Source organism: Alosa alosa, chromosome 19 (assembly GCF_017589495.1).
Source record: "Alosa alosa isolate M-15738 ecotype Scorff River chromosome 19, AALO_Geno_1.1, whole genome shotgun sequence".
Taxonomy (NCBI): Eukaryota; Metazoa; Chordata; class Actinopteri; order Clupeiformes; family Clupeidae; genus Alosa; species Alosa alosa.
Window position 1 is genome coordinate 29715793 of NC_063207.1, and position 17579 is coordinate 29733371.

Below are 17579 nucleotides of genomic sequence, written 5' to 3' on the forward strand. Positions count from 1 at the left end.
CACGTAAACATGGAGAACTCAAGAAAAAAGGAAAATATAATGAGAGAGATAAAGGGAGAGACAGAGAGAGAGAGAGAGAGAGAGAGAGAGTCAGTGAGTAAGAATTAAGCCAGGGGCATAAGAAGGAGAAAGTACATGAGTGACTGTGAGAGAGGAGAAAGCAGAAGAAGATGGGAGAGAGAGAGGGAAAGAAAGAGAGGGGGGTGAACAGGAGAGTGACAGAGAGAAGGATACGTGTTGTGCTCGGTATGCTGTGTGGACTGTTTGCTTTTACACTGCTGGCCTCATCACACTGATGGAGTCACAACCAAATGCCAACGCTATGCATTAACCAAGGGCATATGAGTGCACTGCACACATAAGCTTCCCACCCAACAGCAACACGTTCATAATTGACTCCAAAAGAGATGGATGTGGGGGTGTACGTGTGGGGAGGAAAGCGCATAAGGAAAGAGAAGTGTGTGAATCTCTCCAAAAACATCCCAAAACAGATGTCTATTAAAGCCTCTGAAAGAAAGCTGGCAGATGCTTTAAATGAGCTTGGGTCGAATTCAAAATGTAACAGGAGAAACGCTTTTCATTATCAGAACAAAGTTTTGCCGGGGAAAAGGTTTTTTTTTTTTTACCGGAATCTGTGGTGGCAAAAACCTTTGAAAAAAGCAAAAGCAAAGCGCTCTTTAAAACAAATTACATACAGACCTCGGTAACGGGAAAAGTCCATAGAGTAATAGAGAATCTACCTGCTCTAACCAATAGAGATGACTCATGCTGCTCTGGTGACAGCACACACTTGTGGGAAAGCACATCAGCTCTTGGAGTTTGGCTGCCCAGTCTTTGACTTTGAATCTAATATTTTTTCATATTAATAGAACCCAATTAGTATACATTAGCATTACCAGGAGTATTTAAAGTCCCTTTCTCACTTACATTTTCTTGAGAAACTATGTGTTACTACTTTAAAGAGTGTGCGTGTGTGTGTGTGTGTGTGTGTGTGTGTGTGTGTGTGTGTGTGTGTGTGTGTGTGTGTGTGTGTGTGTGTGTTTGGCTCCCTGGTATGCCTAACGCATGATGCTTGGCCCTCACAGTAAACCTGGGTATCCGGCCACCATATGGTGGAGGTGGGCTTGACCCTTCAAGCCTCTCTGGAGCTGTTGTTTATTGTGTTTGTTTTCTTGAGGCGGCTTTGTAGCCCTGCCAAACAATCTAGCTCACAAAACAAACCAAAATGAGTGGAGGAAGAAGAAAGAGAAAAAAAAACCTTCCACTTTGGCCAAGTCTGTGTGACTCCTGTGCTGATGTATACAGAATAGTGTGAATAACCTCCGTACATTTTTTCCAGTCACCTGTTAATCATTACTGGCCCACAGTAAATTTCTCCATCAAGTCATAATCACATCTCTTTTAATGGGACCACTGGCTGATTGGAGGGGATCATTAAGTCACACTGGCTGTCTGATTTCTCACTGGGAAGCTTGAGGTTAAAGGATATTCCAGTAAAAATGTATCTGGCCAAATAGGAGGAAAGGAAAGAAGGAGAGGAGAAACGTATTCCTTTGGATGTGTGTGTGTGTGTGTGTGTGTGTGTGTGTGTGTGTGTGTGTGTGTGTTTGGGGGTTGGGCAGTATTAATGTTCCATTTACAACCGTTAACCCTACGGTATGGTGAGTGACTGTTGTCAAACCAGATTAGTCCCAGAGAATTCCTCTGACATCAGTGGCACTGAAATAAGTGACCTGTTAAATAACGTTCCTAAACCAAGCCACAGTACTTCTGACAATCCTCTTTGACAAGCACCCAGACCAGGGTCCAGAGTCCTGACCAGAGGGTCCTGTTACCTAATCTGTGTGATGCAATAAAACATTCAAACAAAATAATGAAAGAAACACAAAGAAAACCAAAACTGGATGACACAAATAGAAAATGTTGTGTTCAACAAAAAAAAAAATTCAGATCAACTGCCTATCAGCATAAGTGTGGGAAATTGAAAGATCTATAGATATCTAGATGGCCAACAAGCACTCTGGATTCACATGCTATTCATAACCTCAAACACTGGGAGGATATTTGCCACTCTAACACACAATTATTTACAATGATCTGACATGATCAGGGCAACCATCCGTGGTTTGAGTTCTCCCTCTTGCACGCTTGATGTGGTATAAAGAGTTGCTGTGGATGGCAATGTTTACAAATGATTTTAGTCAGCAAATGTGAAGGATAAACTCTTTAATTAGGACTGAGCGACAGGTGCTGTATGACAGCAATACACAGGGTTTAGACATATGTAAATATATCTGTCTGCGGCAGCCCTGGTCAAAACATACCCTGGAGTTGGAGACACAGCAATGACTAATGCTTGTATTGCCTGCTTTTTCGAGACACCCACTTATGACCGGGTTCCCCCCCTGAGTACCACCAAACTCTTGAATTTCCAGGAGACTAATTGCTAAATGCGGTCCAGACAGTGCGGACCAAGAGACAGAAAGCTCGGCAGACAACAGCAGTTGTGCCAAAACAAAGTCAGCCCCACACTGATTGAAAAGCATTGTCTCTCAACGATGCAGTACAAACCACAGAGCGGCAACAATGACAAGCACAGAGGGATCGTTCTGAGGCGAGGGGTAGCAGTTCACTGAAAAGGGGTGTATACAACCCATGAAACTTTGCATGATTTTACATATCGTTACGCAGATGAGTTGTCTAATTAGTAAATCATAAAGATGCAGACTTGTGTGTGGTGTCATACTGTATAAGGTGGGGTTAGTTTTACTGTGCTGATGTGTTTGGGCCCAGTGGAAAGTCTATATGCAATAAATACTGAACCAAATTATAAACACAACATGTTATGTTTCTTTGTCCAAAGCGAATGAAATAACTTCATTTTGTGAGTGAAGTTTGTGTAAGGAAATCAGTTATGAATAAGACACACACAATTTATTGGAACCAATTGGTTACAGATATTAGTTTAAACAGAGAAGAGTTTGAGAGAAATACATTTTTGAGCATGGAGAAATTTCTCAATCTATTATTACAAATTAAGGCAACATTGGGCCATTTCATGTTACACGAATATTGTTGTTCTGTGTTTGAATGAGAATAAAACAGTGAACAAGGGTGCTTGATTCCTCCATATTGCATATGGTGTCCTGGTTGAACATCACAGCCACTTCCCCAGGGTCCAATATCCCCCAAGCACCTTCTCCATCTCTAAAGCAAGCAACTCTACTGCTAAGTGCATAATTACATTGCACTGAATAATGTCATGCTGCTTTCAAATTGAGCGACTAGTAGTAATCGGGTCCTGTCTGCCCACAAACCTGTATCGGCTTACCAGTGGGCACACTGCCTGAAGGGGCGGTTACCGCCTCAGAAACAAAACTCCAAGAGCGAAGCCACTTGCCTAGACAGATGTCTAATTCCAGCACCTATTGGGTCCACATCAAGTCCTGATCCATTTCATTCATCGCACAAGACATCTAGTAATCAGAGCACTGATTCCCAATGAAGACCTTGAAGTGCTTAGTAAGGATATAAGATCCAACGAGTGTTTAGTTAAAGCGGTTAGTGACAAAGCAAAAATCTCCCTATATATCTTCCCATCTCTGTATTCACTGTGCCAAGGTACTGTAGGGGTGCTTTGCCAACATGAAAATATAGTTCTGATTATGTATCTGCTTTGAAAATTGTTGTGCCATTTCTAAGTCATTTCTAACTGGTGTAACCCACGTCCCGTGGGTCATTGAACGCACAGAGAAGACAAAGGTATGTATACTCTCATCTCACTCTGGGGTAGACGGGACATAAGCTAATTTGCAAAACATTGTTGTGTTCCATACACATATACATTTATATATATATATGTGTTGAGTCACATATATATATATGTGACTCAACATCACGTCATATAGGTACAATAATGGCACATGTATTACACCTATATGACGGATGTTGAGTCACTGGGACATAAGCTAATTTGCTTGGCTGATATTGGCATTTTGCTGCTGTGGTAGTCTATTCCTCATCCTTCTTTGTTCTTTGTCCCTGCCTTTTCTCAAGTTCATGGGGGGACCTATGTACTGTGGCACAGAGGAGACAGCCCATAATCCAAGACACAACAAGAGCCGGTAGCCTGGGCTACGCCTGATTAAATTCACATGGGCAAAAGCAGAAGCGTTGTCACTGTTGGGTGTTGTGTTGACTAAGTGTGGAGGGGAGCAGACTTGTATATCAATGTAAATCACAAAGTGAATAGTCTTATACAACACTTTTTGTGTATGTGTGTGTGTGTGTGTTATTGTGTTTAACGCCCCTGAGTTGTTTCGGCTCAGTTTCAGTGAGGTCAACGTGAATTGGAGACAGGGCTTTAATGACAAAGCCTTACACACATGCAATTACTCAGTGAGGAGTGAGAAGGAAAAAAATGACCACAGCAACAAAACAACTCTCTGACCATTTCACTACATCAAGGCAAAGAGAGGAGTTAACTGTGGGAATGTTATTATAGACCCCAAAAATGCTTGCCTGATTACTTTGTAAAAAAAAATCCCAGCCCTTGTAAAAGGTCTTAAGCCATACTTTACCATTCTGAATAACTACATCTTCATTAAGGTGCAATTAATCAAGAAGGAGGGGGGAGGGGTACCGTTGAAATGTTCTATCGTGAGCACTTCCAGATAAGGAGATGGGCAGGAATTCAGGGATGTCTTGGAGGAGCCAGGGAAGTGTTAGCCAGACTCCAGCAAGTCTGCCCTGGCTCTTCAGGGAGATGCATCCATGGGCAACTGGGCATGAGGCGGGCGGCCTGGCATCCCGAAGCCTTGCATCACATGAGAACATAATGGGGGAGGGGGCATGTGTGTGTGTGTGTGTGTGTGAGTTGGGGGGTTGGGGTTGGGGGGGGGTGATTTTTGTTTTGGGTGCGGTAGAGGGGTTGTTGGCAAACATGCCTCAAACATGGCTCTTTGATGTCATCTGTGGCCCCCACTCCATGTCGCAGAGAGCGACCACTTCAACAGGGCCCACCAGTAAATCTGACAATGTGGAGACAATGGCACATTGTAATGGAGGGCTCAGATGAGGAAAAGATATTTTGAAACTCAATCTGCAGAAGCATAAACCAGGCTCCTGTACCAATGTAAAACAGAAACGATAATCATTTCTCTTTTATGCGCTTCTCAGCGATAAAAGCATGTGAAAATAAAAACATGTTGCCTCTACCAACACACACACACACACACACACACACACACACACACACACACACACACACACACACACACACACACTCCACACTCGTCTATGTGAGTGCTTAAACTTAATGTTTTGGAAAATCTTTCCCAGCCCGAGGTCTCCAGCCAGAGGCAGGTCGAGCTTGTGCGTCGTCTGCGTCCTGGCAGCCCAGGGTTATTTATACCTCGGCGAGGCCCACTTCCATCAGCGCAAAGCCCAGGAATTCTACTGATAATCCACAATTATACACAACCTCCGTGGCCCGACGGGCTCCAGGATAAATCCCTGCTATTATCCAAGTCCGAGCCAGCCCGGGGGAGCTCTTGAGTAAAGGTAAGTCCCATTCGCGCTGATAAATCCTCTCCTATCGTGTCCTAAAAACCCAGCAAACATTAAGACATCGCCAGTCACAGCACTGGTGCTGACAGCCTTGTTTCAGCCATGGGAAATATGTCCCCGAAGAGGGTATGTTCTGGCTTTATGAGGAGAGCTGAAGAGCCTTGTGGTGAAGTTGTGTAAAACCGGGATTAGCCTACACCACACACTTTTTGATGCACTGGTTATGGTGTCAAGATAGCGCAGCCGACTGCAATTGCTTGTGTGATAAAAACTACATTTACACAGTCCCTGAAGTATAATCAGTTAAAGCCCTGAATGGGACAATTAAAAGGTTAAGGCTTTATCCATCATGATGACACATACATGCCATCAATGGTTTGTCATAATAAATATTTATCTTAGTGAAAACAGACAAACATTGAATCAACCCTATTGTTCTTAAAAATACAGTCAGATCTTAGGCTCAATTGTCTCTCCTGAGATACCCTTACAAACATACTCCTTTCGAAAACCACATGTTTACAAGCAGCTATACAACACAGTGTAAGTCACAGTTACCAGTTGTTAATCTCCACCCTGATAGAAACAAATACTGAACAATCTGTCCTGTACATTGCTAATCTCATGGAAGTATTTGAGTCTAAGGGATTAATCCTTTGGCCTGGCTGCCCCTCTCCCATGCTCCCTGCATACAGCAGCACGCCCCTGAAGCAGTGTGCAATGCCTGGGCCTGAGTCCTCTATCGTAAAACATCCCTCAAGCTAAAATCCTCACTTGGTGCTGACATTAAAGGGCCATTTAAAGCGAAGACACTGTCTGATTTGCCATGATGATGAATGTCTCACCAGACTCGAGTCTTCTGTGAAACACTAAACTCATCTGGGCAGCAAATGGCCTCTGACTGTTCATTTTTATTTGATACTATTTCATTCAGTAGCACCCCTGCCTTGCTGTCCCAACGCATTACTGGGTAGCCTCACTGAGGCCTAGCTGGCCTCCCTGGTTCTAGTGAAAAGCATGAACAAATACATGATAGAAGGCATTTGTACTGATGACATGGGTGCAATACTGCAATACTACTCTAAATAATTACGCACAGGGTAAACTTACTGAGTGAGTTTTGAGTGGGATTTAAAATTAGTGAGACACTCTCCAACGTGACTGCAAAACACATCTGGGATGCTCATCAGCAGCAGCTGTGAGAATTCATCTGTGGCATTCCTACTTGCTCCTTATGTGGGAGTGCAGGCTAAAAATAAATATACTTGAAGATTCATGCTATTTCTACACTGACACGTTCTCTTTCGTGGGATTTCATTAGGTGATCAGCATTACCGTTTAAGTACTCTTAACAATGTGATCTGACCAGTGGGCTAATAGCATTCTGTATCAGCCATGGTCTCAGTCCATAAACACATTGACTTCTGAAAGTGAGGTGTGCTGTGAGCACACTACCCCACAAAACAGGAAGACAGATCAAATACAGATCATATTTCTGTCTCATTGAGAGGTGGAGAGGGCAGCCAGGCTGTCTGGGGGCAGATCTGTCCCTGTCCAGTTCAACTAAGCAATCAGTGGCCCCTTCCTCCCAACCTACCACCCTTGCTACAGTTGAGCCCCTATCACATTCAATACAGACCAATTAAGCAAAGGGCCGAGTACAGATCCCAGGGGAACACCACACAGTCCTTGATATGGAACATGCAGTGCTGCTAAAATCCTTTACTGAGAAACAGAGTGGTTAATATTGAGTAGAGTTCTGTGTAGTTTTATTTCACATCCGTAAATCAGAAACATCACCACCATTTTTTATGAGAAATTCTAGGAACTAACAAAGAGTGCAATCTCATGTTAGCGTGAGTTACTTTGACTTATGTGACCAGAATGGAAATATTTCTAATTAAAACCAGTTGTGTTCTATGGGGATGTGGGTTATAATGGCGGAGCATAAATATTTATTCCTACCGGCTGGAGGTACGAATAAAAAAAGAGGCATAGGTGGACCTTCCTGAGCAATGAGAATTCTCCCTTACAATTCCCTGCCAATACCCTGAGGACTTTGAGGCGAGACTTTAAGAGTTTTTTTTTTGGAAATACTAAGCCCCTTATGTTACATTTATTGTCTTAAACTCCTCCATTTTTCCTAATAAATGACTGACAGCTTGAGGTGGGGCTCGAGACTCCTTTGTAGACCCCTTTGTTTTTTCCCCCTCAGGTCACTGTGGATCAGGCTTTAACAGCAATCTACTAAAGTGAGGGGAGAGGAGAGAGCATATCTAATTGCTTTCATATGTTGGATTATTGGTTGATTTAAATAATCACAGACACGAGGGGGCTGGAGGGCATCGCCTTTCACCCCTGGGTGACCCAGAGGAGGCGCGCTGCGTGGGGAAGCCTCGACCCTATGGGCCAGACGCACATCACATTAAATATAAAACCCCTACCTACCTCTGTTCGCCTTTCTCTATGAAATTCTCATCTACTACAAGTTTTACTACGGTCTTTGGTCCTTTGACCATAACAAAAGCAGGCAGCCAGTAGTTTCCATTAAATGTGGAACCAGTGTGCATTGGCTTTTACCTGTCTATCAGGGTAGATGATGGATGAAATTGAGTTATATAATGGGCATTAGAACAGAGGTTAGTATCAGAGGTTTCTCATTTGGGTAACACTTTCTATGAACCCAGTGTTTATAAAGCATTATAAACACGTTCATAAATGCTTATAAACCATTCATAAAGCCTCATAGTCATTTACATTAGCATATGTAACTATTTATTCATACTCATGACTATGTTCATAAAGTATTTTGATTTTACTGTATAAGCCTTTACAGCTTAAAGTGTCTCAATGCATTATAAAGCTTTTTTGTAATGATTGCCATTATCAAGAGATCAAAGAAGCTTTATAATGCATTGTGACACTTCAAGCAGTAAAGGCCTATATAGTAACATTATAATGATTTATGAACGCAGTCATGAATATGTATAATATACTAATTACAATAGTTTTGTGACTTTATGAATGGTTTATAACCATTTGTGAATGTATTTTTTAATGCTTCATGAATACTGGTTACCCTTATGTTCAGGTAAGGACAGATATTTCACACATATCATGAAACATCCTTTGAGCAAAAACAGACCGTTTATGAGGACTTTCGACAAAAAGTAGCATAAGTGTCTGTACCTGTGAGGTCTCTCTTGAGCTTCCTGATATCCTTAAAGAGGTCTTCAAACTTGACCTGCGCAGCTAAGAAGACATCCTGAGGCTCAGGTAAAGGGAAGACACTTTTATCTGTACCAGCATCCTGATATACCAACAGAGAAAAAAAAACACAAAGAGGTTGTTTGAGACTTTTATGCATTTGACCCATGTGTAATTAAATGTGTCATTAATGTAAAGAAATATCACAACTTACCTTATCCATATTACGCAGATAGTATGACACCACATAATCCACCAAGCTAATGCGACTATCCTAGCAGGAGAAATGATTACATTTATTATAAGGGTTATGTTGGTATATTGTTGCCCAAGAACATGGTTGCTATAACAAAGTAAAACATTTATCAGCCAATCAGTCAAGCAATGAGTCCAAGTAACAAAAGTATTCAACATCACTTATTTGTAGGAATGATTTTATCAGCTGGGGTGGTACAAACTTTATGACTGAATGATGTCATTGGTGAACATAACAGGAATGAACAAAAATAAGAAGAATAGAATAGATTTGATCAGTACCCTGCTCTTCACATCCTTCAGCTTAGGTAAGATCTCCAGGCCAAAGCCATCAGCTTGCCCTCTTGTCCTGTTTCCTCCATTCATGTAGTTCCCAAAGGCCAACACCAACCCCATTACATCCTTTAAGCTGTCACGCTCTAGAAGACCCTACACACATCGGCACACACACACAGCACACACACACACACACAGGCAGGCACACACAGGCAGGCACACACATACACACACAAGAAAAACATGTCTAAGCTAGGGCTGAAATCTCATGGCTCAGGACCAGATATTTAACAGGGAAATTAAACATCACTGCCAGAAACCTGGCTATTGGCCACTCTCTGAGTTTAACAGAGGGCACCACACATCTCACACTGATACTGGATAAACACTGATCAGACCCTAATGACAAACCAGGATGGGTGACTGGTGTGCCCAGAGGTACCATTTTCTAAAGTTTCAGTAATTCTCTGCATGTGTTATTTACTTAGGAGGATGGCAAGATTACCTACTGCCAAAGACATTCAAATGAATGTCTGTATTATGGATGGTTGCAAATCCAGCACTTTCTGGTGAAACTGCTGCCATAACTCTTTAGTCTGAGGTCCTTGCACGGTTTACTGAGGGGATTTTTTCACCTTGCACACAGTGGAAACAATCTCAACTTTGCGATGGATGGAGGAGATCCCGTCCAGGAAGACTGACTGGAATATGATGCAGTGTGCCCTTCCAGAAAAGTCTGGGATCTGGGAGAGCTCATAGAGGAACCTGTGAAAGGGCAGAAGCACAAAATGACGACAACTCCAAAAAAGTTCAATCTTCATTTGTCTGTTTTCACTGAAGCGTGACCTTCAGAGTTGACTCAACCTGAAAAATCCAGGAAAGCAGCCCTACGTTCCTTACCTAGTATATCATAAACCCTTGCTTCAAACAGATGCCCAATTTTTAAACACAATAATTAGTTAGAGGAAGCTGTTGCTCTCTCCTGTCTATTGTGTCCAGTATGGGAAGTTGAGGGACTAGAGGTTCTTGCTGCATTAATAAGCTGTAAATCTGGGCTACATTATGGCCCAGATCAAAGACAGGCCGTCACCACGGCGAACAGACAGTGACATCAACACATAAACGGTACCATGATAGAGCGGAAGAGTGATTCCTCTGTGCGGGGGTATGTGTGGGTAGGGGGAGTGTGTGTGTGTGTGTATGTGTGTGTGTGTGTGTGTGTTTGGGGGGGGGTTTGGGGGGGCATGAAGCTGCTATGAACTGAAACTCGGGTGAGTCATACATAGACATCCCATAATGACATGGCCTTCTCCCCGCCACATGTAAATCATTTGGTGAATCTATGAGAATGCAGTCAATCAGTGCCTGAGTGACTGGGTGCATGGCGGGCAGTACTGGGGGAAATATGCCGCTGATACCCACAGCGTTAACAGCTAGAAAACAAGCGTGTGGGAGCGGACCCTTGAGCTGTCTAGTATGTGTTTAACACAGCTTACAAAATGTCAGCACCTGCATTGTAAAGTTAAATTTATTTTCATGGGGGGAATAAATGAATAGAAGGGCCCGTGAAACAGATTTGCACAGCTGTTTATAGACTATATGACATCCAAGGTGATTTGGCAGCAGAGATGGGTGATGCTGTAGTACGGTTTTGGAGACAGTGTCCTGCAATGTAAAAGTGTTGTTCCTGATGCCCAGTTTCAGTTCTTTTAACATTTTACTGTAGTACATTCTCCTGCATATTTGCATTAGAGTGCAGTTATTTGTGGGGATGAGCTTCAGTTAGGGGTAGGAGTGTATCTCACTGTTCAGGTTTGTCTAAGAGTTTGACTTCATCCTCCTTGGAGCTCTCGTAGTGCTTCTTGACCTTCTCCAGCTCGTCACTGGTGGCTCTCTGCAATGAGGGTGAAGTTGATTAAACAATGAGAGAGAAATCTGACAGTGAAGAGGTTAATAGATGCTTCAGGATAAACAGTTCCAATTACAATTCCAGAACGCGCAAAAACAAACAGAGAGAATTCCAAAGAGAAAATATTGACTGCCATCACAGAATAAAATAGAGAAAGAAACAATAACACATCTTGTATTTCTCGTGGAGATCCAAACACTCACATTTTCATATAAAGCCTCGATGGTCTCCAAGTCCACCACCGAGTTGTCGACAGTCAAAACAGCTGGAATGTTAAATGAGTTTATTAGACACATTCTCACATAAAAGAGAACAATATTTTCAGCACGCATATTGTCTTCATTAAGCATCCACACATTTGGAAGGAAAGCCTTTTCCTCTGCTAACTCACAGGAGGTTAAACACATGCAGTCATGCCATTTCCTGTACTTTCAGTTTCAAACTAAACATTGACAGTTTTTTTTCTCAACGCAGCCATACACACTATAAAGAAGCTGTCAATTGAGGAATGCCTCTTAATAGAACATACTGGATAGCAGCCTAACTGTAAACGTTTACTAGTTCTGCTCCCACCCTGTGAAACCAAACAAAAAGACAAAAAACACACAGAGATATCTAATCCTCTGTTTCTTCACGAAAAAGCTCATACCGGTATGTGTTTAGTGTGTGGTGTTAGCGGTCAGTGGCTAAAACAAGGAGGTGGGGGATGGGAGAGAGAGGTGCCAGAGAGGCCAGGCTGGTGTCAGGGCAGGCCCAGGCATGGTGGCTCTCCTCTTGGGGAGACATGCAGGGAACTAAGCCTCTTTGCCATGGGTCACGGGAGACAACCTGTAACCGCTTAACCTCCGAGACCTGCGCGGGGGAACCACCACAGCTCCCAGTAATGATGTCTGCCTCATAGAGAGAGAGAGAGAGAGAGAGAGAGAGAGAAATACGATGTGCCTGTGTGCATGTGTGTGTGTGTGTGTGAGAGAGAGAGAAACACGCACAACCAAGACACACGCACATCCCAAATAGACAGAGATGTAGAGAGCAAAAGAGAGAGAGAGAGAGAGAAGCTGAGTGTAGGCAGAGACAACATATTGTCACTCTGTGTACCCTCACAGAAAGAGACAGACATGGAAGAGGAATCTGAGCTATTCTCTGGGTTAGCGGAGTTGTGTCATCGCACCTACGCTGTTTCCTCAGCAGTCATGGCTTTGGCGCACAGAACAACTCGGCTACCGGCCTTCCAATTCCACACTGCCCACGTATGCAGCCAGACCCGACCCGGCCACAATCCCGACATTCCGACATTCTGCCACACATCTCAACAAACTTCCAAAAAGTCAAACATTCCAATTACGGTATGGGAGAGCTGGACTCTGCTGCGCTGTCAGAGGGGAGCTTTGGTTACAGTGGATTTGAACACCCACCCACTGCGAGGCTCTCAACCGCTTACTGAGTCACTGTGGTGGGCAGGGGGGTAGATGGATGGATGGGTGGTGCTGGTGGGGAGGGGTGGTGCTGGTGTCGGATGTGGGAGTACTGGAATTGCTTGGGCAGTTTAGGGGGTCCGGATATTTCTCCACACCCGAAGATCAAAGCCCCTGGGCTGCCCCCTCTCCCCTGCGTCTAACCCCCCAAACACACACACACACACACACACACACACACACACACACACACACACACACACACACACACACACACACACACAGCCTTCATCTCTCACTGGTCACGCTGATGAATATGTGTGGTGTGTGTAATGTGTTGCAGTGTGTGGTAAATTAGCATGTTGATGCAAGTGATGCGTGTGGTGTATTAGTGTGTGATGCGTTGGTGTGTTATAGAGTTGTGTTTGTGGCGAGTAGTGTGGTGTGTGTGGCGAGCTTCTGTGTTGGTACATGTGCTGTGCGTGATGTGTGTGTGTGTGTGTGTATGGTGTGTTAGTGGGTGTTGGTGCGTGTGGTGTGTGAGCCGCCCTTCCACGCCCCATGGCCCTGGAGGTCTCCCCCATCAGGCTGTCTCCTCATCAGGCTCCTGTGATCGCCTCATATCTCTCTCATCCTACCCCGCCCCACCCCACCCAACCCCACCCCACCCCTCGCCCCCGGCCCCAGACCCCCTCTCAGAGCTGGGTGGAGGGTAACTGGAGCCCCCCTGTGCTGCTCTGGTTCCCACTGGCTGTAATTACATTACATGTCCCATGTCCTTTTAATTTGCCAACAAAGGGCAGGCTAAGCAGGTACAGGGCTGAAGGGGGGCTTGTGTGTGTGTGTGTGCTGTGCGTGTGTGTGTGTGTGTGTGTGAGTGTGTGTGTGAGTGTGTTGGTGAGTGTGTGTGTGTGAGCACATTTGAGTGTGTGTATGTGTGTGTGTAAGAGTGTGTATATGTGTGTGTGTGTGAGCATGTGTGTGTGTGTGTGTGTGTGTGTGTGTGTGTGTGTGTGTGTGTGTGTGTGTGTGTGTGCTTGTGTTCGTGTGTGTTTGTGTGTGGGTGTGGAGGTATGTGTGTTTGTTACGGTCATTAAGCGTCAGCATGGCATTGTCACATTTATACACTCCGCCTCACCTCCACCTTCCATTAAGGCTGAAGGAAGTCACCACACGCTGGGCTTGGAGCAGGCCTTTTTATTGATTGTGTGTGTGTGTGTGTGTGTGTGTGTGTGTGTGTGTGTGTGTGTGTGCGTGCATGTATGTGTGTGTGTGTGTGTGTGTTGGGTGGGGGTGAGTGCTGTGCGTGGGGGGGGGGGGGGGCTCTCTGGTTCGAGACCAAAATAGAGAGAAATGGAGAGAGAGAGAGAAAGAGAGAAGAAGAGAATGGGATTTAAGTCACTTGACTACCCATGTATTTGTGTGTGGAGGTGTGTGTGTGTATTTAGGTGTATCTGTGTGAGTGTGTGTGGATGTGTTTTATGTGGGACTGTGCAGTGTCTGCTTACTGTGAAAGTGGATTTATACGCGCTCAGATCATTAGCAGGGTGTCGCTGCCATTAGGCTTTGCAGCGACCATCCCCGGCAACAATAAACAGATCCACCGCCACGAGAGCCAAGTGCACCGCGTGCCCAGACAACCCGGCGCTCACCACAACAGCGGTCGCTGCCACGGCGACCACAACGACCCGGAAAACCGCCGCTCCACTCCGCCGATTCAGAGGGAAAATCTTCCCCCTCCGTCGTCTCAAACCTTAGACGGGCGGCGCGCACAGGAATTCTAACAAGACTAGGAAATGTCTAAATGTCGGAATGGCTAATGACATTCCAATGTGGAGCCAGGGCCTCAGAAAAGGGCTGAAAAAAAGCCTCTGCTGACGCTGTTTCCGCTGCCTGTCTTCCTGCAGTGAGGGAATAGCGGCAAAGACAAATTCATAACATAAAAACGTTGACTGCCCCAACCCTTTCCTTCCCTCTAAAAATAGGCAAGCAACATCTGCATCTTATCAGGCGTGTGTGTGAGTCCAGTGAATATAGGCGAAAAATATAGCTGCTTAATTAAACGAACGAGTACTGTGAGAGATAGACAGAGCCAGGGAGAAGAGTAACATTAGCTTGCCTTGGCAGAGAGAGAGAGAGAGGGGAGGTTGGGTAAAGAAGGTTCTCACCTTGTTGGATGTCCTTCATCTCCAAGTGCAGACTCGATATGAGAATCCCCACTGTCTGGGACCTCTTCCCGTCCAACAACTTGACAATCTAGAGGACAGAAAATGGAGAATTCTGTCAGGAACAGCTGAACTCACTGTCTACTATCTATATTACTGTCTACTATCTATATTAGTGACTGTAGGATCCGTAGTAGCCCAGCCATATTACTGACACACACACAGTTCCGTGCCATGTGTATGATTGCCATGTGCCCCCAAACACAGCACTGAGGCTATTGGCTACCATGGCCCTCTTTCAGAGGTGGAAAGTAACGAAATACATTTACTCACGTTACTGTATTGAGTAGTTTTTCTGTGTATTTTGTATTTTGTAAGTAGTTTATAAAATCGGTATTTTAAATTTTACTTGATTACATTTTGAGTGAAGTATTGTACTTCGCTACATCAAAAATCCCATCCATTACTTGAGTAAATAAAAAAAGTTAAGACTAATGAAAACAGAAAGGGAGAGAAAAAAAAATCGCGCCCTAAACCACTAGCCTAGTGATAATGATCAGCATATAGCCTACAACTAATGAATCAAGATGGCGCCATGCAGTCTTTCTGAAATTGATGGAGATGGAGCTGGATCACGAGATGCATCAGATTAGCCTAACCTATGAAAGTGTATTTTCCGCTATTCCAGTGGGTTGTCTCAGTTCGTTTTAGCACCAATGATAGATAGATAGATAGATAGATAGATACTTTATTGATCCTCAAGGGGAAATTCAAGATTGATTGCGGGCGATATTCAAGCAAACACCATGGGATTTCGTGTTTTGACGTTTGTGCTCACCTTTCTTTGGAAAGAAGTTTATTAGCAGTTGTTTCCCCTCATTTTGATGTCTCTCTTTTTCCTGTTTTGGCCTTTGTTTTTAGTAACTTGACTTGGCTTTCTTGGAGAAAGACATTGCACCAGCAGCAAAACAATTAGCGGTCCACTACTAGCGATGCTCAACTAAATAAATAAAAGATATGAATCGTGCAGGCGGACTAAACCATTAGCTCTTTAGCAAGGGAGAGTGAGAGTGACCTTAGACAGTTTTCACTATGTTTTGTTTACAAAATCCAGTCAGTCAAACTTTACATTTCGTCTGACATTCATTTTGACATTTCATTTGGAAGTTAAAATATTCAGGTAAAATAAATATATGGTGGAAATAAGTATTGAACGCTTAATTTTTTTTCTTCAGTAATTAGCCTAAACTTCCAGTGAGTCTATTCGAAATTTTCACCACACATTATATTAACACACATAAAAAATCCAAACATTAGAGTTTTGTGTATTAAAGTGGAATGACACAGGAAAAAAGTATTGAAGGTGCCTACTAAGATTTTTCTTCAACACTCTGTGGAAAAGCCTCTGTATGTAAAGACAGCTTCAAGACATTTTCCTGTATGACAAAACGTATTAGTTGCAGTATCAGGTGTGATTTTGGCCCATTGTTCTAAACAGATTCCAGGGGTCCCTCTTGTGAATCCTGATCTTTAGTTACTTCCAGAACTGTTTAATTGAATTTAATTGAATTGGCTGCCTTCAAGTCTTTCTGGAGCTTTCTCCGAGTGGTCCTTGGCTCTTGGAATTGACTATCCTTCTGACTCCCTGGTCAGAAATATTGCGAGGAGATCCTGTGCAAGGCCGGTTGATGATGCAGTGATGTTTCGTCCACTTGCAGATAATGGCTCCCATGCTGCTTACTGGAAGATTCTGAAGTTTTGAAATGCATCTGTAACCAGTTTCATTGATATGTTTTGCAACAATAAGGTTGCAAAGGTCTTGGGAGAGCTTTTTGCTTTTATCCATCATGAAATGTTTCTTGTGTGACACCTTTGTAATGAAAAACCTTTTTATAGCCCATCAATATGTAGGCTACTAACCAAGCTTATATTAATTTGCACAAATAGAAAGGATAACTACTCTCTAACTACTCGTTCCTTCCCTTTCCTTGCCTTAGTGCTTTTTCTTAGCGTGTTCAATACTTTTTCCCTGTGTCCCACTTCATTACACATGACTACTTATGGAGTTGTTTGGATTTTTTATGTGTGGGTTACCGGAGTTATTACTAATGCCTGGTGAAAATGTTGTGCCCCCTGTATTCCACTTTTCAAGGGCCCTCTCCTTCCCACTTTCCCCCCCAGTTCGACGCCCTTTAATCTGCTGAACCTTCTGCTCGTTTCCAAATATAAAAAAAACTCTGCAACTCAACATTGGCCTGCCTGCCTCAGCTGCTTGTGAGGGGCTTTTCAGTTGTGCTGGATTACTGTTCACTGCAAAGCGACCCAAGGATGAGTGCAACTAACTTTGAAAATCAACTACTGCTCAAACTTAAAGAAGAACTCCGGTGATTTTTCACATAGATCTCCATTTCTCAACGTCCTTATCAGGCAAGTACCTCCACTCGGCGGCCATATTGCAACCCTTTTTGGGCACTTATCGTGCATCTATTTCGGCAGAAATGCGTGTGCGTAAGGCTTCACGACACCAATCTTGCTCCAGCAGCGAGATCACAACAGATGATTGACACGATGTCTTCACAGCACACCACATGATTGGCTCAATGTATTCACAACACACCACATGATTGGCTCAATGTATTTACATGTCGACGTTTTGCCGTGGAAGGGTTGTGATATGTGTAGACAACTGCCATATTGGCGTTACAAACTAACCACATGCATTACTATGGAGGATTTTTTGAGTGCTGTATCTCCTCATTAGAAAGTCTCAGGTAAAACTGGTTG

General features: G+C 43.7%; 1 protein-coding gene across 1 annotated transcript in view; it reads right to left on the minus strand.

Moving 5' to 3' along the window:
- The window catches only part of LOC125284049 (formin), a 58850-nt gene that overhangs the window by 20591 nt on the left and 20680 nt on the right, over positions 1-17579 (minus strand). The window contains exons 6-12 of the mRNA XM_048227753.1: positions 14799-14886; positions 11419-11480; positions 11112-11200; positions 9942-10071; positions 9313-9459; positions 8990-9049; positions 8758-8878 (exon numbers count right to left, since the gene is read on the minus strand). Of these exons, the coding sequence (XP_048083710.1) occupies positions 8758-8878; positions 8990-9049; positions 9313-9459; positions 9942-10071; positions 11112-11200; positions 11419-11480; positions 14799-14886 (697 nt within the window). The remainder of the gene's footprint in view (positions 1-8757; positions 8879-8989; positions 9050-9312; positions 9460-9941; positions 10072-11111; positions 11201-11418; positions 11481-14798; positions 14887-17579) is intronic.